The sequence below is a fragment of the Drosophila santomea genome, chromosome 2R (assembly GCF_016746245.2).
Source record: "Drosophila santomea strain STO CAGO 1482 chromosome 2R, Prin_Dsan_1.1, whole genome shotgun sequence".
NCBI classification, from domain to species: domain Eukaryota; kingdom Metazoa; phylum Arthropoda; class Insecta; order Diptera; family Drosophilidae; genus Drosophila; species Drosophila santomea.
The window spans coordinates 5,116,445-5,143,356 of NC_053017.2; the positions used below are offsets into that span (position 1 = coordinate 5,116,445).

Here is a 26,912-nt window from a genome sequence, read left to right on the forward strand (position 1 = left end):
GATCCCTTTAATGAGCCATGACAAAAACGCTCAACCAATTCGGACTTAATTCGAATCAGAAATGATTGCATGATTTGGGTCAAATACAGAAAATACACGAGTGTATGCCTATTGAAAAGCTTTTAAAGGTAAATGCTCATATCAACTTTATTTGCTCACGATCGCTGGTCTATTTCAATTGTAGTTGTCGTTATAATCGCCAAAGTACTCCTCATCGGCTTTATAAACAATAAATAATACGATTACAGCTCTATTTGGTAATATTACAAATTCATTACTTATATCTGAGAAGAAGAGGTCGTTGAGGAAGCTCAAAAATATTTCCGGCAGCTCACAGCAGTCCATATTGTAGGTTGTACTTTGGTAGCTTCACAATTTTGTTTAGTATTTATAGCTTTATTTTGAAGGTTAATTGTATTTTGTATATATTAGTGGATTAATGCACTTGATTACTTATATTAGGCTTGCGGATTATAATAATCTAGGTGCTTGACGAATCATAGTCATCATCTGATGAGGTATCACCTGCAAAAAAACAGATTTTTAGGTGCGTTCCTTTTATTTATTTATAAATTGGCTAAAATGTCAGTTTTGTATACTACTTATCCAGCTCCACTTCTCCTAAATCCTCCAACTTACTGCCAAACAGCAGGTCCCCAATCATTTCGAATATCATTCCAATAATTTCACAATCCTCCATGCCTTTGTTTCTTCTGCTTTTAGACTTTACACTAAATGCATCAGTCTCAGCAGTCTTTTTTATATACGATCTAGTGCGATTAGGACTAATTGAATTTATCTTATGAACTTGGTACATTTCATGGCTAATCGTACATAATTTAATAAATAACCAAGCGATTAGGTTTAAATATAAAACTGTCTGGCAGCGTGACATTCAAAATGCCCAGAGCAAAGTTTTATTAAACAATGTGAAGGTACTTAAAAAAGAAAAGCCATATAAAACAATTTAATACACATCATAGCCATACATGGGTGCCTCCATGTAAGCCTTCTGCTGGTCCGTGGAGTTGCGCCGGATTCTCCGCCCAATGGGCTCCAAGTCTGCATAGCATTTGGGGAAAACTCGTTCCACAGCAGCGATGGCATCTGCTTTGGACACATTGCGCACAGCGAGCACTGACGCCAAGGCTTTGGACTTGACGCAGTTCTGAAATTAATAAAGCTATATGTTTAAGCTCGAAAAAGGTCAACGTATGGAACCCACCTGATGCGCTTCCTTGACATTAAAGGGCGAGGCATCTCCTTGGAACATTGCGCTCAAAAAGGAGCAATGCGCCAGGTTGGCTGCCCTGATTTCCGTGCAGGCTAGGTGGTCCACGTTTCGGAAGTCCATGTCGTTATTGCAGTAGTCGAACATGTGAATCATTTCGTGGGTAAGCACTCCATGGACCATGCTCTTATTCTTGGCCATATTCTGGCAGACCACGATCTGGTTGAGCTTGGGATCGTAGCCGCCGGTGACCGTGGGGTCGCACACTTCGCAGGAGATGTGTCGGCGCAGATCGATGGGACAACCGGAACTTTTCAGGGCTCCCATCATCAGTTTCACCAGCGGACCATTTTTGACACACCAGTAGACATTCTCCTCGCACTTAAAGCGATCGATGTTCTCCTGCCCCTCCATTCCGAACAAGACCCGTGTCCACTTGGGCTTGAAGGTTTCACCCCTCCGCTCCGGATAAAGGTCATAGCCCCAATCCTTCTGAGCAGTGGTGGTTTCATCGGTGGGTTCCGTGCTGGCAGACGCTTTTTCCGCCTTTGGTGTTGCGTTTTTCTGGGCTGCGCCGGTGACTGCTTCTATTGCTACCGGCGTAGTTGCCTCTTTGGCCCACACTTTAGTCAGGAACTCCATTATTTCATGGGCTCTTTGGTCCTCTACTTTTGTTAAATAACAAACCGGCAGCTGATTTGGCAGCGTTGCCACATTGCTGAATAGAATATGGGTTAACAGTGCATGTAGTTCTTAACCCATCGAAAGGCATTTTGCATCATACCAAAATACGTAAGACGTCATTGGATTATAATTAATTTAAAATACACTAAACAATTTTACCGTGCTGGTCAAACAAACTAATCACCTTCAGCCTGTTCAAAGCCCGCCACTGGCTGCTGTTATCGATAGTCGTCTCCATTGCCATCGATAGTGCTGCACCGGCATTTTACGATTTGTAAAAAAACAAAGCAAATTCCACGTAAGATTTACAGCACTCGGGAGGCATCTCAAATAGAAGATTAATTAGGAGTAGTACTAAGCACAGCCGAAATGCAAAGCTTGCAACTGAGCCAGTTGGTGCTGGTGCCGCTCGTGCTGGCCCTGGTGGCCCTGAACGGTGGCTCTGCCGGCGAGGTTCCACGTCCACTGGGTGTCTCACTGGCCAAGGCTTCACTGTACCAACCACGGGCGGGCGAGAACAGCTGGACCTGCTTGGATGGCAGCCGGAGCATACCCTTCTCCCAGATCAACGACGACTACTGCGACTGTGCGGATGGCAGCGATGAGCCGGGCACTTCGGCTTGTCCACAGGGCCAGTTCCATTGTCTGAACAAGGGTCACCAGCCGGTGAATATACCTAGTTCCCAGGTGCAGGATGGCATCTGTGACTGCTGCGATGGCAGCGACGAGTCGCAGGTGGTCGGTTGCCCCAATACCTGTTTGGAACTCGGGGCAGCAGCTGCTGTCCAAAGGCGGAATGCAGCGGAGCTGCATAAGCGTGGAGCTGAGCGGCGTCTGGAGATGATTTCCCGTGGCAAGCAGATGAAGGCCGAGCGGGAGGCGCGCCGCCTTGAGCTGGACCAACGACGCAAGGAGCAGGAACTTCTGCGCGCCGAAAAAGAGCAACTCAAGCAAACCGCTGAGGCTCAGGAGGCAGAGGCCATTGAAATCTTTAAGGAACAACAGCGGGAGGTTGATGCTGATACTGCTCAGGCGGAGCGGGAACCGCAGCAGATGCGCCAAGAGGCTTCTCTTACCTTCGTGCGCTATGACACCAACAAAGATGGCTTCGTTGAAGTCACCGAACTGATGGTCGACATGAATCTGGACAGAGATCGCAACGGCGTGGTCACTGTGGAGGAGGCCAAGTACTTCCTGGACGAGCGCGAAAGGGTGGATCTAGATGCTTTTGTAACGCTGGCCTGGCCACGGATTAAGCCTCTGCAAATGCTGGCTGAGGGTCTGTTCCAGCCGCCGCAGCCGGAGGAAGTTGGCCAGCAGGCAGAGGTCACCACCGAAGCGATCCAGCCCACTCCACCAAAGCCAAGCGAAGGTAATGATGAGTGAAAATAGTTTAGCTTGTAAAGCAGAGATAAGAATATTCTTTTATTCCAGAACAAGCTGAGCTCGCCGGCGATGATGATATTGAAGCCGACGAAGAGGGTGAGGAGGATCAGTATGACGATGAGGAACCCGATGTGGGTGTAGGCGAAGCCTCTCCGGATGCGGAAGAAGTCACGCCACCGAACTACGATCCGGAGACCCAGCGTTTGATCCAGCAGGCCAATGAGGCACGCAATGCTCTTGAGGAAGTGGAGCGCAGCCTGCGCGAGATCCAGCAAGAGGTTAGCGAGATTGACGACCAGAACAACAAGGGCTACGGCCTGACTGAGGAGTGGGCTGTGCACGATGGCCAGTGCTACAATTTTGAAGATCGGGAGTATGTGTACACTCTCTGTCCCTTCGATCGGGCTTCACAAAAGTCAAGGAGTGGTGGGCCTGAAACCACGCTAGGTCGCTGGGATAAATGGAGTGGAGAGCCCAAGCAGTATTCCCAGCAACAGTACACCAATGGAGCTGCCTGCTGGAATGGCCCAAACCGTTCGGCCATCATCAACATCAGTTGTGCTCTGGAACCCAAGATCACTGCCGTCAGCGAACCCAACCGCTGTGAATACTACTTTGAATTCGAAACTCCCGCGGCCTGCGACAGCGAAGCTTTCCAGTCTGAGTCGGAGAATCTGCACGACGAACTCTGAAAAGTTGAACAATCGGGGATGAGCCAGAGAGAAATGTGTATGCTTGGCATGACCAGAGTTTTGGGGATTGTATTTTAGTTTTAAAGGAGAATATCAATTTTGTCGAGATCATTCCCAAACTGCAGCAGGAAAACCATCAAGAAGTTTAGCAAATTAACTCAGTATATGCATTTAAGCAAAAAGTACATCAAGTTTCATTCTGAATAAAGTGTAAACACCTAGTATTTTTTAAAGAGAATAGCGAAGCACATCAATAAAGGAAAATGTTGGAATGGACGCTGAGCAATTTAAACAATGGGATGCATGATTCGGATAAAGACGGTTTCCTTGAGCTCAAACATATAAGTATTATAGGTTACCCTGTACTTTCCTGATCCTTGATACAAAGACAATTTTCAAGGTGTAGTAAAACTATTTTATAAGGGAGACACTAAAGAAATTTAATTGAATGAACACACTTGGCAACAACTAGTTGTGACCAAGCCGGGCGACTCGGAATTTTGTTAATTTTTCAGATCACCCTTCGAATAATATGAAATAAATTCCCGGAATTGTACAATGGTGTTTTAGACTAGTTCCTAAGATTTTCAAAAACTCATTCAGTTCTCAATAAAGTATAAACATTTAGTAAATATTAAAAGTATGCATATTACAGTGTAGACTAAATTCAGGCCTCGGTGACGGCCTGTTTTATGTCCTCCAAATAGCCATCCACCTGGTGCTCCAGAGCGAGAATGTGTCCCGTGTTACAGTTCTCCGCGCCCACAAAGGTCAGGATGAGCGGCAGCTTGTTCATCTGCACCACTTGGTAATTTGAGTACATGGAGATGATGGTCTTGTTCCTGCCCAATCCCAGTTTGCTGGCCTGATCGCAGGCGGTAGTGAATGTAGGTATGAACGAGGGCATCAGGGCGAAGTCCACGCTCTTCTCCTGGCTGACCCGCAGGAGGGGCACTCCGTCGCGATCCGTAATCTGAATAACGTACAGCCCGCTGACCCTTTGGGGAAAAATGATAAGTAAATTGCAGCAGAAAAGCCTTTCTTGTGGAATGTTTACTTTTGCAGCAGGCCATCTAAATACTTCTTGATGTCGTCCGACATGAGAAATGTGCTAAAGTGCAAGACTAGAAAACTTATGGCAACAATAATAAGTTTTTCTCCGCATCCAATTATTTACACCAAACAAACTGAGCAACAGCTGACCCAAATTATCGATAAGTTCAATTCAAGGGCGTAGTGGGGGATCAAAACAGAACAATTGCAACAGGCGTACAAAGTTCAGATTAAAGTACGCAGTTAGGTTTTAAAATTGTTATTTAAATACTAGCTTATTATACTTTCAAACCATATATACCTTTTATATGTTTAGTTAAAAACCCTGCAAAAATCGTTACCGCGTTATCGATTACAGTCCGCTTTTGGTTGCGTGGAAAAACAGTTTGTTTGTAATATGTAAAGTCGCTGCAACTAATGGAAATAAAAGTGTAGTACAAGCTTTTAATTCGAATTACCATAGATTGAACCTTATTGCACCATGGTGACTGGAGACCCGGGAGCAACAAAGTCCTCAAACGCCGCTGCTTCAGATGATGACGACTACACCGCATCCATGTCTCACCTGACCATTGGCCAGCAAATCCAGGAGTTGTCAAAACAACTGCAAAACACAAAGGAGGAGCTGCACCAGCAAGTGCGGGACAAGCACGGAGCTCTACTGCAGCAGGCCACTCACGCAGGACGCTTCGATGCGGCCCTAAATGCGCTTTCCGAGGATGTGCAGCGGGTCAGGGAAACTGGACACCGGCTGAAGAACCAGGTGGACACGCAGTACCAGCAGGTGGAGAACCAAACGCAAGTGCTAGGGCGTCTGCACGATGTCAGTCACCTGCTACGCTCGGCGGGCACATTACTGAACCTCACGGCCAAACTAAAAGGGACCAAGGATGTCTTACGCCTGGCCGAAATCCACTTTGAGTTGGGCCAACTTATCGAGGACAAGGAGCTGAAGGACATTGATTTTATCCAGCAGGAGCGAGCTTATGTGATCAGCTCTGCTCAGAAGATAAGAAACCTCACGCAGATGCAGTTGGTTACTGGGCTCCAGGAGCGCAATGAAAATCAAGTCGTTAATGCTTTGAAGGTGGATATAACAAACATTTTTCAAGCATATACTTTACAGTTCCTATTCCTCAGATCTTTATGAATTTTAATACGCTCGAAAAATCGCTGGAGAACCTATTGGCTACCTTTATTGCCGACATGGAGCAATCTCTTAAAGAGTGCTTTGCTGGCAACGATATATCTGTGCTGAACAAGTCGCCGACGCATAGCGTGAGCAAACCAGGTCCCTCGAGGGGACCGGGAAAAACTCCTCAGTTGACAACTACTCAAAACTTCCGGGCCAAGTTCTGGAAATCTCTTCACTGGCTGCTTTATGATGAACTTTTTGAGACTTGCACGCAAATCAAGCTGCTTAAAACGGCTCTCGAGCAGATCAACCAGTTTGGTTATACATCAGAATTATCTGATCAGTGCATTCCGCAGCGTTTTTGGCAGCAGGTGCAGCAGCTCCTGCGGAAATCCTTTGACGAATGCCCCCAACATGTCACCCAGACCCTTCAGGAGGGACTCTCGAAGCTCCTTACCTCCGCTCGTGGCTTGGAGCAGCGTCTGCATGGCGAGTTTCAGTTTGACAACGAGCTATTTGCTCCCCTGGAAGTGGGCTACGTCAGCAAGTGTGCTGCCAACTTTAAAGCCTGTCTAGCGGGAGTTGATTTACCCGGCAACGAAACTGTTGACAATTTCATTCGTGTAGCTTCAGCAGAGCTCAGTGCTGCTTTGATCGACTCCCATCTCACGAATGCCATAGCAAATGTTTTTGCAGCCTGCGGAAAAGAATTGTGCACAAAACTAGAGGCTCAAATCAAGCTGGGAGCGGATTCTAAGCAGGTCGTGGATCTGCCCAACCTGCAGCAGCAGCAAAACACTCAGCTGGCGAATGTTCTTTATTACTATAAGGATTCAGTGCGTCGCATGCTTACTGATCTTCAAGTGCAATTTGAAAAGACACCGGGAACAGCCAGGAATATTATATCCCGATCCTTGGAACAGGCTGATTTGCTGATCGGCACCATTCTACAGCAGATAATGGAGTCGATTATTACCACGATTAGCATCATTGTATTGAGTATGCACAGGGAGCCCGGATTGAACTCGGAGAGGATGTCTACCACAGGTCCGTCGATGTACATGAAGGAACTGCAGGTGGGTGAAGTCTTGAATTTGGTACTGTGCTAGTCATGTGTCTCAATAAAACTATTAGGAGTTTGTCAACCGATCCTGGTCGCATCACATCGCCCTGTTCGATGACAAGCTGATGACAAAAAAGTGTGGACACGAACTGGCCAAACGTTGCATAGAGCTGTTCCTGCACAACGTGTGCATTCTGCGACCTCTGAGCTCCTCCGGAAGGCAGCGTTTGAAGCAAGACTGCCAGCACATGGAGCAGGCTCTGAAACCGCTTTGCCCTAATCTCGCCGAGCTGGGCAAGCCCTCGCGTCTGCTAAGAGCCATGTCCTTGCTGATCGTTCAAACGGCCGAGGAGCTGGTGAAGCAGACAATCGGGGAGGACTCTCTAGTACCCAGTTATATAGTGCTGCTGCTGCTCTTTGGACACGCTGGAGCGGATCTGCAGTCGCCACACACCACGGCCAACTGGTCCAACGAACGTCTGATTGAATGGCTGGATGGGCACACGGCTGAACGGGAGAAACTGGAGCTGATCTCCGGTGCACTGCAGCGGTATCGGGACAATGCCAGGCGGAAGAATATTCAGCAGTACGACGAAGTTTACCCCATGATGGTGGAGTATTTTGAACAGGCCTTGAAGGCAATTCCATAAATACCTAATGTATTTTGTACCTAGAACTATGTATGTAAGAGTTCGAATGTGGTTATAATATAAATCTACATGGATACATTCAAAACAAGCAGTTCAATCAACGCACTGGAACCGAATTGAATTGATTTAGTTCCTCGAACTAAATTAAGTCAAGTTGTAGAAATTTGGAATTTTGGCTATTGTCATTTGGTTAAATTATCAATAGTCATTTTTTGCTAATGCAATATCAATGAATAGAACTGCAGTGCTTTAAAAGCGTTTCGTATTAAAAAAAGAATATTTATAATTATTTTTCTTTAAAATAGAGGTGAATTCAGTAAAAATAAATCATTTCGAATTACATCTTTTGAAAATAGTTCTTTCTGAATATCGGTAGTTCTACATTTTCTTATAATCGATTATCGATATGGATTCAGAACAACGGTAGTAATAGGATTTTTGCTCTCCGGTGCTCTGGTCACATTATCTCGCTCACCATTTTGTTTGCAACGTGAAAAACTAAGAGAAAAACGCTGTCACTCAGTTTATCTAATTCAAAAACGGTGTAAAGTTAACTACAGACGCTTAAAAACCCCGCAAATACAGTGTTTATCGGCCAAGAAGATGGACAACATAGAGCGACTGTACAAATGCTACGAGATTCTGTCCGAGGCGGGCGAAAAAATATCCGAAGTAAGCCGCCATTGCAAAACGTGCCGCAAAAAAACGGTATATGATATATGTACATACATATGTACGCTTTATTTCGCCTTCTTGCAGCATGTGGATGAATATACGGAGATACTTAAGGCCGTGAAAGGAACGTCGAAGGAGAAGCGCCTGGCATCGCAGTTCATTGGAAACTTCTTCAAACACTTTCCAGATCTGGCCGACACAGCCATCGACGCGCAGTTTGACTTGTGCGAGGATGACGACACACAGGTGGGTGTCTATGAAGCTACACAGATGATACACTGGGCTTGGAATTAGTCTTGCAAGTGGAAAAACCGTGTTTGATGAAATGCAAATGTATGGCATATATTTACACACAGCCAGTATCTATCTATCTTCCCTTACTTATTTAGAAGGAAACAACACTTTAGCAGAAACCCAAACTAACCTTTTATCCATTTAGATCCGCCGCCAGGCCATCAAAGATCTGCCGAAACTGTGTCAGGGAAACGCAGATGCCACCATCCGAGTGGGAGATACTCTGGCCCAGCTGTTAATCCTGGACGATCCCACGGAGCTGCAGCAGGTCAACAACTCTCTCCTGGCCATCATAAAACTGGACACCAAGAGCTCCATCACCGGATTGTTTCAACAAATCGCAACCGGGGATGAAACGACAAGGGAGCGCTGCCTCAAGTTCATTGCCACCAAGCTGCTGACCATGGGCCCCACAGTTATTACCAAGGAAATCGAGGACTTCATCGTGGAGGAGATCAAAAAGGCTCTGCAGGATGTTACCGCAGATGAGTTCCATCTGTGCATGACAATTCTGGGAGCCACAAAACTGGGAAGCACTATTACAGGACACGCTGAGCTCGTCAAACTGGCCACGGAGCAGGCGGAGCTTAATAACACAGACACGGATATCATTGCTGTAGACGATGAGGTGGTGGAGCGATTTATTCAGTGTGCCACGGCTGCGGCGCCTTACTTTTCGGTAATTTTTTAATAGCTGCACATAAATTTGCAACTTTGGCGATCTTCTAAATCAAATCTATTGCCGTTTATATAGAAAACCATCAAATCCACGGCCTTTGTAGCTCACGTTTGCGATAAACTGTTGCCCATCAAGACCTGGAACATGATCGCCACCGCAGTGTCGCAAGATCAAATTCAACTTAGATTACTAAAGGTATTCGCCGAGATGATAACCAACACAGACAAGCTGGACAATGCCAGCGAACGCATAAATGCAGTCTATCATGTATTACTGGTGAGTATTTTGGTACTTGGTAAATCGAGAAACAAGAGAACTTCATGTATATTTTGTTTTCCAGGAATACATGCCTTTGCCGAAGCTGAGCGACGAGGATCTGGGAGATACCCCGCCCTCGTTTCAGTTTTCGCACGCCGAGTGCTTACTGTACGCATTGCACACACTGGGAAAGAATCATCCAAATAGTTTAAGTTTCGTCGAGGATGCGGAAAAGCTAAAAGACTTTCGAGCTAGATTGCAATATCTAGCAAGGGGAACACAGGGGTAGGTTCCCACAAAAAGCCGTTCTTTATCTTTAATTTATTATACCGATAATACTTGCCTTCTTCCAGTTATATTAAGAAGCTGGAGGAGGCGCTCAAGGGCAAGACCGGAGAGGAGCTTAAAACGGAGGAGAATCAACTGAAGCAAACGGCACTAAAGACGACATCAAACATCAACGTATTGATCCGGGATCTATTTCATTCGCCGCCCATATTCAAGCATGATATTGTGCTCTCCTGGATTGTACCAAAAAATGTAAGTACATACTTTATTTTTACCACCTAACATGATAAAAAACGAAATCTTTTTGTACGCTCAGAGCAAGCTTGGCAAGCGACATGCACCCATCACTTTTGGGGAAAAAGCCGCTGCAAACGGGAAGGAAAAGGATCAGGAGCCGGAGAAGAAGGCGCGAGCATCCAATGATCAGAAGTTCTACTCGCCGCCATCCGGAAAATACTCAAACAAGGTGAACCAGAACTACGGAAACAACAATCGCACGAGACAACGCGGTGGTGGTGGTGGTGGCGGAGGCGGCGGTGGAGGCTACAGAAACAGGCGATTCAACAAATACTAAGTAAAGAATATAGACGCAGAAAAGCAGCAAAGAACTCTTCACTTGAATGGTTTGTCCCTAGTCCGAAGACATACAAAAAATTACCAGATATTGGATTCGTGCAGAATAAACAAAACTGAAACGATGCTGCAACCAAGCAATTGAGCATTTTAAAGGAAATAAAAGAATATACTTTGCCCAGAAAATGGTGAGTATTGCATGCAATTTTCAATTAACTTTCTCCCTTTTGTCTCCTTTCAGCGAAACTTATTCTCACGAAAAGTAAATACAGCATTTTTACATCCATTTTTCTCACACACTCACGCATTGCTTTTATTTTTTTCGTGAAAAATTGTTTTGGCTAAAATAAGTGTTAAATTTTTCAAATCACCCCACGCCTTTTTTTCATGCATTTCCCAAAAAAGGCGCTGGCATTGTTTTGAATTTATATCACGCTCCAGTTTCTACTTTCAATTCTGTCAAACGCATAAATATAAGATTATAAAGATAACCAGTTATTCAACATCGCAATATCTATATATAAAACATAGTTTCAAGTCGGCGGAAAAACGAGTTGACCGATTTGAAGAAAATGATTTTCAAACGACATATTGTTCGGAGAATCCACATTTGTTTTAAACCTATTAGTTTTTATTTAACATGTAATCAAATTAACAATTGTACCACTTAGAGATGCAACTCAGCAAGAAGCCACATAGAAAGCATACATTTCTTGAATTCAATAAAAGCAACATTAAATTACATGCACTTGCGGATACTTGTTTATTTTCTTAACGACGGGGAAGACCCCCCGTAAAGGGAACTAGAAAAAATGAAATAAAACTAAGCATCAATCCCTCAAGGAATATGCAGCAACCCATTTGCTTTTAATATCCATTGAAAATTCGATTACAACAGCGACAATTTGCATCGTCAAGGCCTCTCGGCGTATTCTATGCATTTATTTATTACCATTAATAAAAATATATATGTAAATATGCGTTAATAGAAGCCTTTTAAACATTAAAAATACATTTATAGTTTCAGCTTTAAAACTTAATCTGTGTGTCGCCGATCCTGGGGATGTCCAGCCCCCTAGATGCTCGGTGGAGGTTGATTGCCCGGCTGCTGTTCATTGCCAGAATTGGCATTCGGATTGGGAGCACCGCCCGCTTGCTGACCGGCCGCCAGTTGGCTGGCGATGCTATGGACCATCTGCTGCATGTCATTGGGCAAGGACGGCATCTGGTCCATGTTGGCGAACTGCTGGCCAATGATATTCATAACCATCGGGTTCTGGATCATCGACTGCAGCTGCTCCACGTCGAGCCCAGCGTTACTGAACGAATTCCTTACCAAGGGATGGGCCAGCATGGAGTTTAGGTCGTCCCTTATTCGCGACAACGGAGGCATCTGATTCCTGGCGTTTCTGGCTTCCTCCATGTTGCTCTTGTAGACCTCATTGTCCGGTTCCAGCTCGATGGCCTTGCTGTAGGCCTGCTCCGCCTCCGCAAACTTGCCCATGTTGGAGTAGGCCACGCCCAGGCGGCAGTACGCCTTACTGTAGTTGTTGTTGTAGACCAGAGCGGACTTGCAATCGGTCACGGCGCGTTCATTATCACCCAGCCGGATGTGGGCCGCAGCCCGGTTGCAGTAGAAGATCGGATTTTTGGGATCGAAGGCAATGGCCCGGTTGTACTGCAGCAGGGCCTCATTGTACTTGCTCTCCTTCATCAGCCGGTTGCCCTCGTTCTTGATGGAGTCGGCCAGGGCCAGGGATTCCGGATTGCGCTCGGTGTACAGCGACTGGAAGAGTTCGAACATGTCGATGTTGTTATTGGGGGCGACGCCGGCGCTGCCGCTAGCCACCGCATCGCCGTCGGGTGCACTCGCAGTGCTGCTCTGTGTGGTGGCCTGCTCCTGGCCATCCGCATCCGGCACCGCCTCCACATCATCGCCCAAGTCAAAGGCCGCTTGCAGGCACTGGATCGCCACCTCGATGCTTTCGCTCTGGTCCGGAGACATCACGTCCACCTGCTTCTTCAGGTAGTCGATGAAGCTACGCACGAAACTCTGCTGCACTGCGTCCGGCATGTTGGCTCTGCTCGTTATATTTCTGCTTGTTCGATTTCGAACGACCAAGTTGAAAAGTAAATGTGATTAGGCGAAATGTGAGTGTGAATTCAATATCGAAGTGCTTGAGGGCCCGATAGTCGTGAGACGTGTATCGAATATCGTATATCATTCTAATGGTGTTATCGTTCTGTTTGGGAAAATGGTCTCCCAGTTTGGAAACTATGCTTCGAATTAAGATTTAGACACAAACGGTTGATTATGGATAACCTCGTATAAAAAATTGTTAAAATTCTTCTTGCAAGCTATAAAAGAAATCCCTTCTTAAAAATAGTGGAAACCCTTATTTTGTTTCACACGAGGTTCGAGTCCGAACTAAAGGAATTTTTAACGCTTTTCCCCAAACCTGGCGTTATCGAAAGTTTCGCCTGCGGTCGCACTGAAATTCCGTCACAAACATTGCCAAGAATCGACGTGATTGCGGACAAAATTTTGTTTTTGCACTTGCTTGAAAATTTCGCCTCCATTGACGACCGGACGATTAAGCCTAATATACCGCAGCCGTCTACGCCGCAATTGTGCAACGGATAACGAGACTACGTAAAGAGCAGCGAACGGGGAAAGCGCAGGGAAAATGGGAAAAACTCCCACTTCGCTAGCGAACGAAAGGAAAGGGGAAATTGTGTGATGTCATTTCGGCTGTTTCTTTTCGAGTTAATTGAAACAACTTCCTGCGCTGCGTTTCAGTTTCTGGTGCCAATGTGTGCGTGTGGCAGTGCGCTGGTGTGTGTGTGTGACGAACATATATAGTGCAGAATTATTTGCCGTTAAAAGCGCACGGTTAATTGGCCATTAAGCGCTGTTTAATTTACTAATTTAGCGCGGCGAGAGGAGAAGAGAGGAGAAAACCCACACAGATTTCATTCCACACACACACACATTCGCATTCACACGGAAAAGAGAAAAGGTGAAACGCACGCACACACACGCAAAAAGCACACCGCGAGTGGTATTGTGTGAGTGCGGGGTTTCGATAAAAAAAATTAACAAAAAAGCACTGAAATACAACAAAAAAGTGCGGCATAAACAAATCGACTTTTATCGATTTCCCTCCAAAACATAAAATTGTATAAACAAGATTCCGCCCAGGATAGAAGCAATATCAGCAACAACGAGGAGAATCACCTGCCACGCCCACGGGCAGCTGTACCGTCCACCACCAACACCACCCTTCCCCGGCCACTAAGGATACCATCCATCCATCATCACCATGTCCAGCTCCAGCAACGTGGACAACGGCCTATCGCCGGGCCAATCCGTGCAGGACCTGCAAATGGAGGTGGAGCGCCTCACGCGCGAACTCGACCAGGTGTCCTCCGCCAGCGCCCAGTCCGCCCAGTACGGACTGTCCCTGCTGGAGGAGAAGTCCGCCCTGCAGCAGAAGTGCGAGGAACTGGAGACGCTTTACGACAACACGCGCCACGAGCTTGACATAACACAGGAGGTGAGTTTGCTGCAGGGATGGTAGAGGCCACAAACTCGCCATTTCTAGACCTTTAATTCAATGCCTCGATGGCTTGTAGTGCCCCCCAATTCGCTCCACTGTTGCAGGTTTTTTAATCTGTTTCCAAGCAGTCGACTCTTATCGCCCAACTAGCCCACACTCGTACTCACACACCTTCGGGCGCACACCTACATAGACAGAGCAAACCTTTCCACAACGGCCATCAATTTGTCTTGCTGGCAAACTAACTCGCTCACCTGTTGGCTAGTTTGACTCTCTTCCAGCGACTCTGTCGCTCTGTGCAGTCCGTTGTCTGGTCTAGCAGAAATAATTGGGATCCGCTCTCTGATCGTGTAGTCGGAAACTGGCCATATGGTCACGTGCTGTTTGTATACCCACACATACAGTGGAACCCCGTTAGGGCGGTGACTCAGTCTAGAGATTGAACGAACTATTCAAGTCCGTGCTTTAAGGTACAAACCAGATTTCAAAATGTTCAACCCCCTGCGATGTCGTGTGTTTTGCTGACCAAAAAATGAAGAAATTTAACAACTTTAAACACAACTAAATAGATTAGATTATGAAAAAGCTAGAAGGGAGCGTTTCCCATTCATAAAGTATATATATTTCATTTAATATGCATTTACCAGCTAGAATTATTTAATCATAATGATGTTTTTCATTATCTTTCTCTTGCCTCCACTGATCTCGCTCAATTTGTCGGTCGGATAAACAAAACATTGTTTGGGCCCAAAGCTTTGGGCCCCCTCAGCTTTTAGTTGGCCGATTGCAACACGGCCAATCTACTCTTGGCATTTAATTTTGCACCTTTATTTAGTGCCCCATGCGCCTCATTTCCACCTGCTCACCCATCGCATCGTTTTTTTACCACCCTTCCTTTCCAATTAGTCCTCGCCTTCGCCTGGCATTTCCTCTGGAATTTCCACAGTTCTGGGCTCAAACTGCATTGCCAAAGGGAAGAGAAAGTTGTGTCGTTTCCTCGGTAAAAATCAAAATGGGGAAGCAGTCCATAATCATTCTGCCGTCTATTATCATTTCGTGCTTTGGCTTTTCCGACTGTTGTCCCAATCTTCTTGTTGCTTTGTTTTGCTTGTTACCAAAGAAAACGTTGGTGTGAGCCGATTTCGTCGGAGAAGGATAAAAAAAACAAGGGGTTGAATTCTTTTTAATCAAAGCATACAGTAAATACAACTGCTTAAACAAAGATCGGAACAAGTACACGCATATTTATTGTATTACGCAAATAAAAACAAGAGAGAACTCTGTAGTCGAGTTCTCCGACTATCTGTTACCCGTTACTCAGCTAATGGCAGTGCGAGGGAGAAATTTCAAAACTGACAGTTTTTGGCGGTTTGTGGGCGTTAAAATGGGCGTGCCAAATCAAGAGAAAATTACCATACTAATAAAAAAATTCAAAAATATCAGATAGGGTATGACAACGTATCACATTTTATATATTTATTTTCTTTGGGTATGTTAATACATTAATACATTAAGTGCATATCCTTGGTATCCCCCAGTAGCTAGCAGTGCAGTTAAAGTTCCATTAACCCAAGGGGCTGAAAGTTAGCTGAAATTAAAATCCGACGAGGGCGTTAACACCTGCACACACAAACACACACACACAATCTAGCCGGCAACACCTTTTTACCTTTTATAAATGGAAATATGTGCGTAATACGTATGTATGTATATTCATGCATTTCTATGCGCTCGGAACAAAAAGCCTGCCAATTAATTGTTGGACAGGTGGCGGTGCACTTGTACGAGGCTTGATAGTTTCCAGCTTGTTGGATTTGAACTCAACTGAACTTTTACGAGAACAGAAAAAGAGTGCGAGGCCAAAAGAACCCTACACCCACTCACCCACTACCCGCACACACAACCATTTTAATAGATGCTTAAAAATTACAAAAAATTTGCGCAACGGCGACTAGGACGTCACTGCGGGCATTTTGTGTCCCCACAAACAGTGTAAGAAGGGGTGTGGTGTGGTGGGCAGGCTTTGTGGAGACGGGGGACATATTTCCACTTGCAATCAAGATATCTGCCGTGGGCGACCCCAGCATGAAGTGACATAAATCAGTGGGGACGGACGGCAGCGAAGGAGGGCAGTTTCCGTCTTCGGTTGGAAATTAGCTTACTGAAATTAACAGGGTATTTTTCAAAGAGCCCCAGGCACGAAAAATTTTCCCATCGACTGCGTTTTAATGCAATAGAATTTCGATTATTCCTAAGTCAGGCTAGAGGGCTAATTCCAAAAAGGCTTGCTAGGTAGTTAAGATGGTATCTTAAATGTACTTTTGAGATTGATTGTAAAGCAAATGGGATACATTTTAAAAGTCTAGTTTTCAGGTGTGTTGTAGATGCCAGCTTCTATAATTTATCATTATTGTTTAATTAAATATGTTCGTATAATATTAAATATTATATATTTGCATTGGGAATCTTTGAACCCTTGATCAGCTTATTTAACTGGAAAAATGTAATTAAATCGGGGATAAGTCCAATAAAGAAAGTGCTAATTCTCGTGCCTTTACTGTGACTGCAAATTGGCAACTGCAACTGCAGGACCGCAATACAAATATTTACCCAGTTTTCGGGACGTCGGGCGGTTGAAACTGTCAGCCACATTTGGCAATTTATTCAGTTAGCTGAATCAGAGAGTTAGTGCCGCAATGCAATGCGGATGCGGCTGTGGATGTGGATGGGGCGGAAAAACACGTTGTTGTTCGGGCGATTGTAACTGCGGCAATTAAAAGGCTCCGAAACAAGGGCCATAAAACGAACGACGAACGCAGTGAAAATAACACATGTACGCCCCGTATATGGGCGATGTTCTGCTTGTGCCACATTTGAGTGGGTTTGGGTTTGGGTGCGGGTGGTGGCCATACATCATGGCTCACATCGCGCCACCACCAAGGACATCCCGTCGTCCGGTGGTCACATTCCAGAGTGCAGCGTAGTTTGGCATTCTGCGGCTGCCTGACTTTGCTACTTTCCGCCCCAAAAAGTTTTTAACACAAATTTAATAATTAATGACATTATTTGTTCAGGTTTTTGTTTTCGGCGGAGATCCCCGTGCACCGAGGTTAGGGGGGAAATTTTTAAAAGTTTTCTGAAAACTCTTAAAAATTTGATTTCATTTCTGAAGATTATTATAAATTTAATACCAGTCCTAATCTTGCCGCTCAAAATGTTGAAAACAGAAGCAAACAGCAGAAGCAAACGGTTTTGCTTCACGATAATCAAAGCAGTTATCTAAACCCTCCAACACTTTGCCAAATGCTTCCTTAATTTACGGTCCTCCGAGTCCTGCCAAATGCTTATCCTTTCCAAATCCAAGCTAGACAATAACAATTAGAATAGCACCAGCAACATCAAAGTCAGAGCTCAGAGCTGAGAGAAAAAGGAGTGGGAATGAGCAGAAAAAATGTATAATGATTTGACACTGATGCTCTGTTCTTTTGGCGCAAATTGCAATTCTATGGCAATCAAACTGGCAGTCGGAGGAGCGGCAACTCCCAGAGAGGAGAAACTGCAACAGCCACAATGGCTGCCGGGGCCGTGGATGGGTTAAGAGGACCGGCACTCGGGCTGGCAAGGGTTAAATGCGCCGCTTTAGCACTGACAAAACATGTTTCCGTCGCTGTCTGGCCTGACTGCAGGGAAATGAGTAGGAAAAAAGTGTTGTATTTCCCGCCAACTGAGGCCATCTCCGCCCGCTTTTCCGCAATGGCTCCTCCTCCTATTTTCCCCAATGAATTGCCAGCAATGAAAATGTAACGGCACACACAGACTTGTACTTTTCTGATGACGACGACGTCGACGACCATGATGATGATGACGAGCGAAAATCTGGGCACGGATGCAAGGGAAAAACTGTAGTGACAATTGCAGTTTTCCAGCGTAGTATTCTCGTCCTGCTGCATAATGACGCTGCAATTTATTTGCGTAAACTTTTTGGCCCCAGCCAAAGGGTCTCTGGGGAATTGGAGCACTGCCAGATGCAATGAGCTCGCAAAAGGATGAACCGCCGCCATCAACACGTCCTGGAAAGCGCTGAGCTGACTATTGGCTCTTAAATGAGTTGAGCTTGAGTTATTTGCCCAGCATATACATACGTACTTTATATTTGCACTGTATATGATGCAGCACAGGCACGGATACTCGCAGCAGGAGCAAATGGCTATTATTCCTTTTTATAGTTCCTCGTTCCTCCTTAAAGAATTTCCCATGGCCCGCTGCGTCCATTTCGCATTTCCTGATGATGTTTGCAGCGCATTATTACACAGCCAGTGTACTTTTTTGTGGAATATTTCAGCCGGTTACCTCTGAGTGCTGCTTATTATACCCGTTACTCGTAGAGTAAAAGGGTATACTAGATTCGTTGAAAAGTATGTAACAGGCAGAAGGAAGCGTTTCCGACCATATAAAGTATATATATTCTTGATCAGGATCAATAGCCGATTCGATCTGGCCATGTCCGTCTGTCCGTCCGTATGAACGCTGAGATCTCAGGAACTACAAAAGCTAGAAAGTTGAGATTAAGCATACAGACTCCAGAAACATAGAAGCAGCGCAAGTTTGTCGATTCATGTTGCCACGCCCACTCTAACGCCCACAAACCGCCCGAAACTGCCTCGCCCACACTTTTGAAAAATGTTTCGATATTTTTTCATTTTTGTATTAGTCTTGTAAATTTGTATCGATTTGCTAAAAAACTTTTTGCCACGCCCACTCTAACGCCCACAAACCGCCAAAAGCTGCCACGCCCACACTTTTGAAAAATGTTTTGATATTTTTTCATTTTTGTATTAGTCTTGAAAATTTCTATCAATTTGCCAAAAAACTTTTTGCCACGCCCACTATAACGCCTACAAACCGCCAAAAATTGTGTTTAAGACTTTCCTTCTCCCTTCCACTAGCTGAGTAACGGGTATCAGATAGTCGGGGAACTCGACTATAGCGTTCTCTCTTGTTTTTAATTAATGTTAAGAATCTCAAAGTATTCCTCCAGCTCTATCTTGTTACGTGCATCATCATTTATTATTTACTTAATGATATTTCTCTGTTTAAATATTAAGTTTCTTTGCTTTCTTTTTTTGGGGGGAATATACAAACAGGAAAACGGTGCAAAAGAATATGACACATGGATGTACATATGTATCAATTTCTACAGCACATTTTTAACATGATCAACTTTTTAAAAAATATCTGGGCCGTGCGGCATTAAACCTCGTTTAAAAATCCAGTTTCATTGTTAGCACACTCGCGGGTGCGGTTGCTTTTAACTAGATTTCCTTTGCATCCTGTTAGTGCAAAATTCAAAAGGTATTCTTTGTTTTTCAACCCGTAAAACCACAATGTTCGGGCATTCCCATTTCGTTAAGAGCTTAATTTGAGTCCCATTGTGGCGGTTGGGAGGCTACAAAATTTCCGCAGCATCAGCATTTGCACGCATACAGGTTTTCCCATTTTCCCGCTTGCAGTTTTCGTCGTTTTTCCGGCCGCCGTTTCTTTTGTCGATTTAGGCGACATTTCAAATTCAGACCGAGTGTCAAGCTCGTGCATTGACATGATGGCCACAAATGCGCCGTTCTCACATATTCCATTTCCTATTCTTTTTTGGGCTCTTGTTGTTTGCATGTGCGTTGTGCTTAAAATTGCGCACATCCTCCAAAAGGGGTTCACTGCGAGAAAATAGGACAATTTTAAAAGTGGAAGTCATTGAGCTAAGGTTTTTACTTGTTAAAATTATTTTTCCTTTGCAAATCTACTGTCACGATGAACTCATTTCATTTATTTTGTTTCAAGGAGGAGGAAGCATATTCTTGGTTTTATTTAGTAAAGCTATCTAATTATTAGTTATGTTTTTTCCTCTGTGCACGCGGTTATTACTGCATTTGCAGGCTGTTTCGCATTTAAATTCGCCTGCGTTCCATGAGAGTGAATCTGCCATTTAACGAAATGGGCGTGGCATCGCCCTCGCCCTCGCTCGGCACAATCTGTTCAGTCATTCATGGCATACTTTATCAGCATTGGGGATAATCCAGCCCAAACCACCCACATTTGTGACCAGGAGGAAATTGTTATAGTCTCGCCCCTCGACGTCGTTGATGCTGTTGTTGTTTGTACTGTGGTTCTGCCACCTAAGTGCTCTCCCTCACAACACACACATTGCGCACCAAAATTCAGCTCATCGCCGCCATAATGTGGGCAATCTGCTCTATTTTTAGTGCTCCCGACCAGGAGGAGTTCCATTGCAGTCATCCGGAGAACTGATGGCAACAGCTGCTTTTTCTGCTGCGGGGAGTCCATCCATATCTGCACATGCACAGGGAAAACTTATCCGTGTTAATTGTTGGTAAAGGCAAAGTGGTTTTTATGAAAACTGTAGAAACGCATATTTTAAATGCATTTTTTGAAATTTCCAAAAAATAATTCTTTATTTTTTTAATATCGCTGATTTTTTAACAGCCCGAAGTATACAGTATTTGGTATGCGTGTACATAGGCTACTTAGTCCTCCTTTACTCTAATCGAAACCACAACCACAGCACCACTGTGCAGCTATCCACCAGATGCAAGGTGGGGCAGGGTGCTCAGGAAGGGGGTTGGCTAAGTGGAGGGCAGGAGGTTGCTCTGCTCTTGTCTGGCCTCTGTGAACTGTGTTAATATTTACGCAAGTTAATTAAAAATCTTTTCTAATTTGCATAAAGTTTATGCCGTCATTTGTTTGCGGCTTGTGTCCGATAGATGGCGTCACTGAAGAAACTAGGGCACTGTAAGAAATTAGGCAGACGCTTATATCAATTTAATCGTTAGCAATATGTTTGAAAGCACCAGCGAACAGGGCACATTGGAGATTATGAATATAAAAGTATAGGAAATAAAGTAAAATGTTTGTTTTATTACGAAATTATTTCGTATTCCTAAGATTCTTTGTTTTACCACTTTGTCAATCACTCAACCTATAAACAAACTCGAGTTAATTTAAGTCGGATTATAACTGAATAGTTCAGATAAGAGATCTGAGATACGCCGTCTCTAGTGTAGAGCCTTTGTTCCATTATTATCTCACACTGCCTCTTCCCGTCTCCCTCTAGCCCTTTTTGCCCGTCTCTTTCTAACAGAAGAGGCGCCTTGCAATTTAGTTGCATGAATGTGTGACAGCTTTAGGCAGCTGAAATTCCATCCGAGGCTTTGGACCCGCCTTGGCCTTTTGTTTGCTTTCTCTGGTAGTACAGCCCATCCGCTTCTCCGCTTCTCTGCTTTCCAGTGGCCACACTCTTCCTCCTCTTCGGATTACACTAATTAACGAAATGCACTTGGCTCAAAGTGGGTTGAATGCGGGGTTTTTTGGGTTTACTTTGTGGGCGTGTGATTGTCAAATTGAGATTGCAAAAACAAGAACGGCGACTGACGTCGCACAACGATAATTATATGGCTAGAAAAAGATAGAACCGAAAGAAGGGAAGGGGTTATGGTGGGTAATGAAGGAGGGGAAGGAGAGATGGGATCTGGGAGCTCGGTAGCTCTTGAAGGGGTTAAGGATGCGACGTGGAAACTGAGACTCATTTGTTTGCCGCCTGCTAATTACACGGCATTTAAGAGAGTTACGCCAAAGGAAAGTTTTTCCCAGGACTTGATGCAGTTTCCGTTTGGCCAAATCCGTGAATCGTGGTCATTCCACTCGTGCCACTTGAAACCTTCGTTTGCGCACAATTTTGATGACGATGATGATGATGCTGATGATGGTGGAACTTGCGAAGCACGTACTCCAAATGGACGCCATTCAAAATAAAATCCGTACGAGTGGCGTCGTTAGGGGTTGAGATTTCAATTAAAGCCGCCGCAGGATTATGTACCCCCTCGAACCACTTCACTACGCCCGACCGTCCATATGGACAGGGTCTCCAGCGCCCAGTTAAGGGCTTGGTCCGGCCCCATAAACATTCTGTATTCGTGTTTACCTCGGCTGGCTTTTAATCCTGGGTGTGTCCCTGGTAGCCGTTAACCTTTATGTGCTCTTGGGCGGTTATAACACGACCAACAGCGAGACAGTCGCAATTAACAAAATCCAATAATTGCGGGCTAACGCATCCTCCTATTCCCAGTGGCGCATCTGGACTACTGGGATATCTGAACGAAGGATAAATAGTGAACGTTGGCCTTGCAAACATTCAGATGCCGCAACCAAAAAAAAAAATCATTTCATTCCATAATTGATAAGAAAATGTATTTATAGTACTTTGTGTACTATTTGTTGGGGTATCTTCTGAACTCAGATAGGGAATATAATAACACAGCGTAGTGAAATGTAGAATGCAGGCAGACTGAAGCGCTTCCCCAGTGGCCAACGCCCCCAAATTTCACCCTTGTGCTGTGGGACATGCAAATGACTGCAATAAAATCGCCGGTATTCGGTGGGCAGGCAGGAAACTCTTATGATTACTTTGCTTTCCGCACAGTTACTCACATAGACCACCTTCCTCTATTTGTGATTTTTCCAGGCGCTGACCAAGTTTCAAACCTCACAAAAAGTGACCAACAAGACGGGCATCGAGCAGGAGGACGCTCTGCTGAACGAGTCCGCAGCTAGAGAGACATCGCTCAACCTCCAAATCTTTGATCTGGAGAACGAGCTTAAACAACTGCGCCATGAGTTGGAAAGGGTTCGAAACGAGCGCGATAGGATGCTGCAGGAGAACTCGGATTTTGGCCGAGACAAGAGCGACAGCGAGGCGGATCGTCTACGCCTCAAGTCCGAGCTGAAGGACCTTAAGTTTCGGGAGACGCGAATGCTCAGCGAATACTCGGAGCTGGAGGAGGAGAACATATCGCTGCAAAAGCAGGTCTCCAGCCTGCGCAGCTCACAGGTACAGACAAAATACAAGGATTTGTTACAAATTTCTATTGACAATTTGTTTCAATTTCTTAGGTGGAGTTTGAAGGTGCCAAACACGAGATCCGTCGTCTCACCGAAGAAGTTGAGCTTTTGAATCAACAGGTCGACGAGCTCGCCAATCTAAAGAAGATTGCCGAGAAGCAAATGGAGGAAGCTCTAGAGGCCTTGCAGGTAAATATTTGCTCCTTCCAAAAACTCTTGTTAACATTTTACCAATTCTTCAAAATATTTAACTCTATTTGGCTATCTAAAAGGGTGAACGGGAGGCGAAATATGCATTGAAGAAGGAACTGGATGGTCACTTGAACCGTGAGTCTATGTACCACATCAGCAACCTCGCCTACAGCATACGCAGCAACATGGAAGACAACGCCAGCAACAACTCGGACGGTGAGGAGGAAAATCTAGCTCTAAAGCGTCTGGAGGCTGATCTGAGCACCGAACTGAAATCTCCCGATGGCACCAAATGCGATCTGTTCTCGGAGATTCATCTGAACGAACTAAAGAAACTGGAGAAGCAGTTGGAAAGTATGGAGAGTGAGAAGACTCATCTGACGGCCAATTTAAGGGAAGCTCAGACGAGTCTTGACAAATCACAAAACGAGCTGCAGAACTTTATGTCTCGACTGGCCCTTCTTGCAGCCCATGTCGATGCTCTAGTTCAGCTAAAGAAGCAAATCGATGTGAAGGAACAGGGCAAGGAAGGTGACCAGAAGAAGGATGAACTAGAGCAGCAGCTGCGAGTTTTAATCTCGCAGTATGCCAACTGGTTTACGCTTTCCGCCAAGGAGATCGATGGCCTTAAGACTGACATTGCCGAACTTCAGAAGGGACTCAACTACACGGACGCCACCACAACGCTGCGCAACGAGGTGACCAACCTTAAGAACAAGCTTCTTGCCACGGAGCAAAAGTCACTGGACCTGCAGAGCGATGTTCAAACGCTTACGCACATCTCTCAAAACGCTGGCCAAAGTCTGGGCTCAGCTCGCAGTACTCTGGTGGCGTTAAGCGACGATTTGGCGCAGTTGTATCACCTAGTTTGCACAGTCAACGGAGAAACACCAACGCGTGTTCTGCTCGATCATAAGACCGATGACATGAGGTAATATAAATTGTATCAAACGTATCAATTTTCATTGTGACTTATTGTTGAACTCCTTTTTTTTTTAACCATTTTAGTTTCGAGAACGATTCCTTGACTGCCATCCAGTCGCAATTCAAATCGGATGTTTTTATTGCCAAGCCCCAAATCGTGGAGGATCTTCAAGGCTTGGCGGATTCCGTGGAAATTAAGAAGTATGTGGATACAGTCAGCGATCAGATCAAGTATCTTAAGACGGCTGTTGAGCATACCATTGATTTGAATAAACACAAAATCCGCTCTGAGGGTGGCGATGGTATGTGGTTGCCTTAAAGCCATCGAAATTTCCATTAAATAAAATATATTCCAGCTCTGGAGAAGGTCAACACAGAGGAGATGGAAGAACTGCAGGAGCAGATAGTCAAGTTGAAGAGCCTGCTGTCCGTGAAGCGCGAACAGATTGGAACTCTGCGCAACGTGCTCAAGTCAAACAAGCAAACCGCTGAGGTGGCCCTGACCAATCTCAAGTCGAAGTACGAGACCGAGAAGACCATTGTCAGCGACACCATGTCCAAGCTACGTAATGAGCTCAGGCTTCTTAAGGAGGATGCAGCCACTTTCTCAAGTAAGTATCTGAAAGATAGTTTTCTATGCGACATGATTCATATATGCTTATAATGATTCACAATTGTTTAGGCCTGCGTGCCATGTTCGCCGCTCGATGCGAGGAGTATGTGACCCAGGTGGATGATCTCAACCGCCAGTTGGAAGCAGCAGAGGAGGAGAAAAAGACTCTAAACCAGCTGTTGCGCTTGGCTGTCCAGCAGAAGCTGGCACTCACTCAGCGACTCGAGGAGATGGAAATGGACCGGTGGGTGCACTTGGGTCGTTAAATGTCAGCTGCATCACCACTCGCAGTCACAAGCAAAAACACATTCATTCTTTTCTTGATAAGGGCTCCCAATATCCCTGTTTTCCCCCTGAAACTTCCTTAAGAACCCAGCAATTGGTAAGCCCCTGCAAGTGGCAGAAATTTTGTTGCATGCACGCCCGCCTGCTAACCTGCTGCTGGAATCCGCCTAACCTCATGAGAAACCGTTATTTTAATTTGATTCAGCTTAATTGATTAAATGTATGTTTCCAATTAACAACTAACAAATATCCTATATTCACTCCCAACAGCGAAATGCGTCATGTCCGTCGGCCGATGCCCGCCCAGCGTGGCACGAGCGGCAAGTCCTCCTTCAGCACAAGGCCTTCGAGCAGGAATCCAGCAAGCAGTAACGCCAACCCATTCTAACATAAGATCAGCGTGCAGCGTAAACTTCTGGCTTTGGTTTATACTTTGCTTAAGTTGTAAAATCGTTGGAGTTCCTGCGGAATAGAGAGATTCCCAAAATCACATGATATATTGCAAACGTATTCGAGAACGAAGCTATATCCCAGCTCTATCCAACTACTATAACTATGTTTGTATTGTACTTGTATTTATTGAAAGTTTAGTTAGACGAAAGTTTTGTGTTAGGCAAGGGAGAAACAAACGGTTATTAACGGTTAGTTACTTAAACGTCCAATTAATTTAATTAAAAAATGAAAACGTTAAGGAAGATTAAATAATAACGTAACGCATTGTATTTTTCTATACACCAATGGCGTGCTTGTCATGAGGACGTCTGATTGGTTTGATCTAAGTTTGGTTAACTTTATGATTTTTTGATTTTTGTTAACAACGCTGTGCGCAAGCGAATAAATTGACAAACTAAAATGATACATAAGGTATTGATATTAACAACTGAAAGATGCATTAATTGGCCAGCCCGATCCCCTAAAGTATTTTTCCAAGGTCCAGTTGAAGCTAAGTGGCCAACAAAGGTGTACGTAAAAATCGAGAGATCAGTTTTTGTTCGAAATGTATATTAGCCATGGCTTGCAGCCATTGAACCTAGAGTAGCACCAGGCTACGTCTCAAAGACGATTCTGAATGATGATGAAGATTTTTGTATTTATTGAGCGGCATTTGGTCGCCATGAAATGAAAAATTGTAGGAAATTAATTATAATTTGCAATTGAGAAAAACGAAGTTTTTGTGTTTTATTTAGTTATATTAATTGCAAACAAAACGTATGATTTGTGCATTATTATTTAATACAATTAATAAATTGCAACACAACAAAATAAATCATGTAAACACTTTAGTTTCATTTTATTTTTATATTTTAGGGCGGATTCCCGTCCCCATATTATTGTTCAAGTGTTGTTTAAAAAGAAATATTATAAATCAATGCCTAAAAGTTTGGAAAACAGGAGGATGTTCTCCTGTTCATAATAACGTAATGGACGCAGGTTTTTGTCTTACTGTAAAATTCCTAACCTTTATTTTTGCTTAAGTCAAACATGGTATAAAAATTTATATGTTTATTTCAGAAATAAATAACTATGATGATTACCAGCAGCTTAACCAACATAAGAATAGCGTTAAAGTTTAAAGAATATTATTATAGTAGCTAATTGAACATAAAAGGTAGAGGTATCAGTCAGAGCACTTTCTGTAGTGTTTTTAAATTAATCCACCCCAAAAAAGCCTAAGACCTACAAACCTGGTTGCTTCTATTTGGGTTCTCGATGTTTTCGTTGTCAATCGGAAAAGATCGATATTCTACATGAAATTTATATATACAA

General features: G+C 44.5%; 9 protein-coding genes across 11 annotated transcripts; 4 read left to right on the forward strand and 5 right to left on the reverse strand.

The window, feature by feature from the left end:
* Nucleotides 1-129: 129 nt before the first annotated feature.
* LOC120444477 lies at nucleotides 130-367 on the reverse strand. Its single transcript, XM_039624156.1, has 2 exons — nucleotides 279-367; nucleotides 130-218 (listed from the first exon to the last, which is right to left on the reverse strand). Exons 1-2 carry the CDS (start codon nucleotides 343-345, stop codon nucleotides 175-177), a joined length of 111 nt encoding a protein of 36 aa, XP_039480090.1. The 5' UTR covers nucleotides 346-367; the 3' UTR covers nucleotides 130-174.
* LOC120444476 lies at nucleotides 130-895 on the reverse strand. The gene is made up of 2 exons (XM_039624155.2): nucleotides 640-895; nucleotides 130-525 (listed from the first exon to the last, which is right to left on the reverse strand). The coding sequence occupies exons 1-2, from the start codon at nucleotides 893-895 to the stop codon at nucleotides 482-484; spliced, it is 300 nt and encodes a 99-aa protein (XP_039480089.1). The 3' UTR covers nucleotides 130-481.
* Nucleotides 864-1,938, reverse strand: LOC120444474 (mitochondrial inner membrane protease ATP23 homolog). Its single transcript, XM_039624153.2, has 2 exons — nucleotides 1,226-1,938; nucleotides 864-1,168 (listed from the first exon to the last, which is right to left on the reverse strand). The coding sequence occupies exons 1-2, from the start codon at nucleotides 1,871-1,873 to the stop codon at nucleotides 968-970; spliced, it is 849 nt and encodes a 282-aa protein (XP_039480087.1). The 5' UTR covers nucleotides 1,874-1,938; the 3' UTR covers nucleotides 864-967.
* Nucleotides 1,939-2,157: 219 nt separating this feature from the next.
* LOC120444473 (glucosidase 2 subunit beta) lies at nucleotides 2,158-4,231 on the forward strand. Its single transcript, XM_039624151.2, has 2 exons — nucleotides 2,158-3,287; nucleotides 3,350-4,231. Exons 1-2 carry the CDS (start codon nucleotides 2,285-2,287, stop codon nucleotides 3,991-3,993), a joined length of 1,647 nt encoding a protein of 548 aa, XP_039480085.1. The 5' UTR covers nucleotides 2,158-2,284; the 3' UTR covers nucleotides 3,994-4,231.
* Nucleotides 4,232-4,596: 365 nt separating this feature from the next.
* On the reverse strand, nucleotides 4,597-5,210 carry LOC120444475 (ragulator complex protein LAMTOR3 homolog). Its single transcript, XM_039624154.1, has 2 exons — nucleotides 5,051-5,210; nucleotides 4,597-4,991 (listed from the first exon to the last, which is right to left on the reverse strand). Exons 1-2 carry the CDS (start codon nucleotides 5,092-5,094, stop codon nucleotides 4,661-4,663), a joined length of 375 nt encoding a protein of 124 aa, XP_039480088.1. The 5' UTR covers nucleotides 5,095-5,210; the 3' UTR covers nucleotides 4,597-4,660.
* Nucleotides 5,211-5,313: 103 nt separating this feature from the next.
* LOC120444472 (conserved oligomeric Golgi complex subunit 5) lies at nucleotides 5,314-7,979 on the forward strand. 2 transcript variants are annotated; one of them, XM_039624150.1, is made up of 4 exons: nucleotides 5,314-5,445; nucleotides 5,510-6,133; nucleotides 6,187-7,257; nucleotides 7,316-7,979. In XM_039624150.1, the coding sequence occupies exons 2-4, from the start codon at nucleotides 5,528-5,530 to the stop codon at nucleotides 7,892-7,894; spliced, it is 2,256 nt and encodes a 751-aa protein (XP_039480084.1). In that variant the 5' UTR covers nucleotides 5,314-5,445; nucleotides 5,510-5,527; the 3' UTR covers nucleotides 7,895-7,979. The 2 variants fall into 2 exon arrangements, with proteins under 2 accessions (XP_039480084.1, XP_039480083.1); XM_039624149.1 differs by having other exon boundaries at nucleotides 5,403-6,133.
* A 372-nt stretch (nucleotides 7,980-8,351) lies between these two features.
* On the forward strand, nucleotides 8,352-11,411 carry LOC120445223 (apoptosis inhibitor 5 homolog). 2 transcript variants are annotated; one of them, XM_039625479.2, is made up of 8 exons: nucleotides 8,352-8,566; nucleotides 8,654-8,815; nucleotides 9,009-9,542; nucleotides 9,618-9,818; nucleotides 9,883-10,085; nucleotides 10,154-10,340; nucleotides 10,405-10,662; nucleotides 10,724-11,411. In XM_039625479.2, exons 1-7 carry the CDS (start codon nucleotides 8,498-8,500, stop codon nucleotides 10,660-10,662), a joined length of 1,614 nt encoding a protein of 537 aa, XP_039481413.1. In that variant the 5' UTR covers nucleotides 8,352-8,497; the 3' UTR covers nucleotides 10,724-11,411. The 2 variants fall into 2 exon arrangements, with proteins under 2 accessions (XP_039481413.1, XP_039481412.1); XM_039625478.2 differs by having other exon boundaries at nucleotides 10,405-11,411.
* A 154-nt stretch (nucleotides 11,412-11,565) lies between these two features.
* LOC120445224 (small glutamine-rich tetratricopeptide repeat-containing protein beta) lies at nucleotides 11,566-12,853 on the reverse strand. The gene has a single exon (XM_039625480.2). The coding sequence runs from the start codon at nucleotides 12,733-12,735 to the stop codon at nucleotides 11,737-11,739; it is 999 nt and encodes a 332-aa protein (XP_039481414.1). The 5' UTR covers nucleotides 12,736-12,853; the 3' UTR covers nucleotides 11,566-11,736.
* Nucleotides 12,854-13,148: 295 nt separating this feature from the next.
* Nucleotides 13,149-26,003, forward strand: LOC120445122 (protein bicaudal D). The gene is made up of 8 exons (XM_039625269.1): nucleotides 13,149-14,218; nucleotides 22,755-23,120; nucleotides 23,183-23,320; nucleotides 23,404-24,254; nucleotides 24,332-24,549; nucleotides 24,604-24,858; nucleotides 24,930-25,104; nucleotides 25,416-26,003. The coding sequence occupies exons 1-8, from the start codon at nucleotides 13,985-13,987 to the stop codon at nucleotides 25,531-25,533; spliced, it is 2,355 nt and encodes a 784-aa protein (XP_039481203.1). The 5' UTR covers nucleotides 13,149-13,984; the 3' UTR covers nucleotides 25,534-26,003.
* The last annotated feature ends 909 nt before the right edge of the window (nucleotides 26,004-26,912 follow it).

Bases quoted from the DNA above. Each gene is read 5' to 3' on its own strand.
- LOC120444472 (XM_039624150.1), top strand. From the start codon at position 5,528: ATGGTGACTGGAGACCCGGGAGCAACAAAGTCCTCAAACGCCGCTGCT. The intron at 6,134-6,186 runs GTGGATATAACA...CCTATTCCTCAG, and splicing joins AAGTCGTTAATGCTTTGAAG to ATCTTTATGAATTTTAATAC. The intron at 7,258-7,315 runs GTGGGTGAAGTC...TAAAACTATTAG, and splicing joins TGTACATGAAGGAACTGCAG to GAGTTTGTCAACCGATCCTG.
- LOC120444477 (XM_039624156.1), bottom strand. From the start codon at position 345: ATGGACTGCTGTGAGCTGCCGGAAATATTTTTGAGCTTCCTCAACGAC. The intron at 219-278 runs GTAATGAATTTG...TTGTTTATAAAG, and splicing joins CCTCTTCTTCTCAGATATAA to CCGATGAGGAGTACTTTGGC.
- LOC120445224 (XM_039625480.2), bottom strand. From the start codon at position 12,735: ATGCCGGACGCAGTGCAGCAGAGTTTCGTGCGTAGCTTCATCGACTAC.
- LOC120445223 (XM_039625478.2), top strand. From the start codon at position 8,498: ATGGACAACATAGAGCGACTGTACAAATGCTACGAGATTCTGTCCGAG. The intron at 9,819-9,882 runs GTGAGTATTTTG...TTTGTTTTCCAG, and splicing joins CAGTCTATCATGTATTACTG to GAATACATGCCTTTGCCGAA. The intron at 10,086-10,153 runs GTAGGTTCCCAC...GCCTTCTTCCAG, and splicing joins CTAGCAAGGGGAACACAGGG to TTATATTAAGAAGCTGGAGG.
- LOC120444473 (XM_039624151.2), top strand. From the start codon at position 2,285: ATGCAAAGCTTGCAACTGAGCCAGTTGGTGCTGGTGCCGCTCGTGCTG. The intron at 3,288-3,349 runs GTAATGATGAGT...CTTTTATTCCAG, and splicing joins TCCACCAAAGCCAAGCGAAG to AACAAGCTGAGCTCGCCGGC.
- LOC120444475 (XM_039624154.1), bottom strand. From the start codon at position 5,094: ATGTCGGACGACATCAAGAAGTATTTAGATGGCCTGCTGCAAAA. The intron at 4,992-5,050 runs GTAAACATTCCA...TTTTCCCCAAAG, and splicing joins TTAGATGGCCTGCTGCAAAA to GGTCAGCGGGCTGTACGTTA.
- LOC120445122 (XM_039625269.1), top strand. From the start codon at position 13,985: ATGTCCAGCTCCAGCAACGTGGACAACGGCCTATCGCCGGGCCAATCC. The intron at 23,121-23,182 runs GTACAGACAAAA...TCAATTTCTTAG, and splicing joins CCAGCCTGCGCAGCTCACAG to GTGGAGTTTGAAGGTGCCAA. The intron at 24,550-24,603 runs GTATGTGGTTGC...AATATATTCCAG, and splicing joins CCGCTCTGAGGGTGGCGATG to CTCTGGAGAAGGTCAACACA.
- LOC120444474 (XM_039624153.2), bottom strand. From the start codon at position 1,873: ATGGAGTTCCTGACTAAAGTGTGGGCCAAAGAGGCAACTACGCCGGTA. The intron at 1,169-1,225 runs GTGGGTTCCATA...TATTAATTTCAG, and splicing joins ATGTCAAGGAAGCGCATCAG to AACTGCGTCAAGTCCAAAGC.
- LOC120444476 (XM_039624155.2), bottom strand. From the start codon at position 895: ATGTCACGCTGCCAGACAGTTTTATATTTAAACCTAATCGCTTGGTTA. The intron at 526-639 runs GTAAGTTGGAGG...GTTTTTTTGCAG, and splicing joins TGGGGACCTGCTGTTTGGCA to GTGATACCTCATCAGATGAT.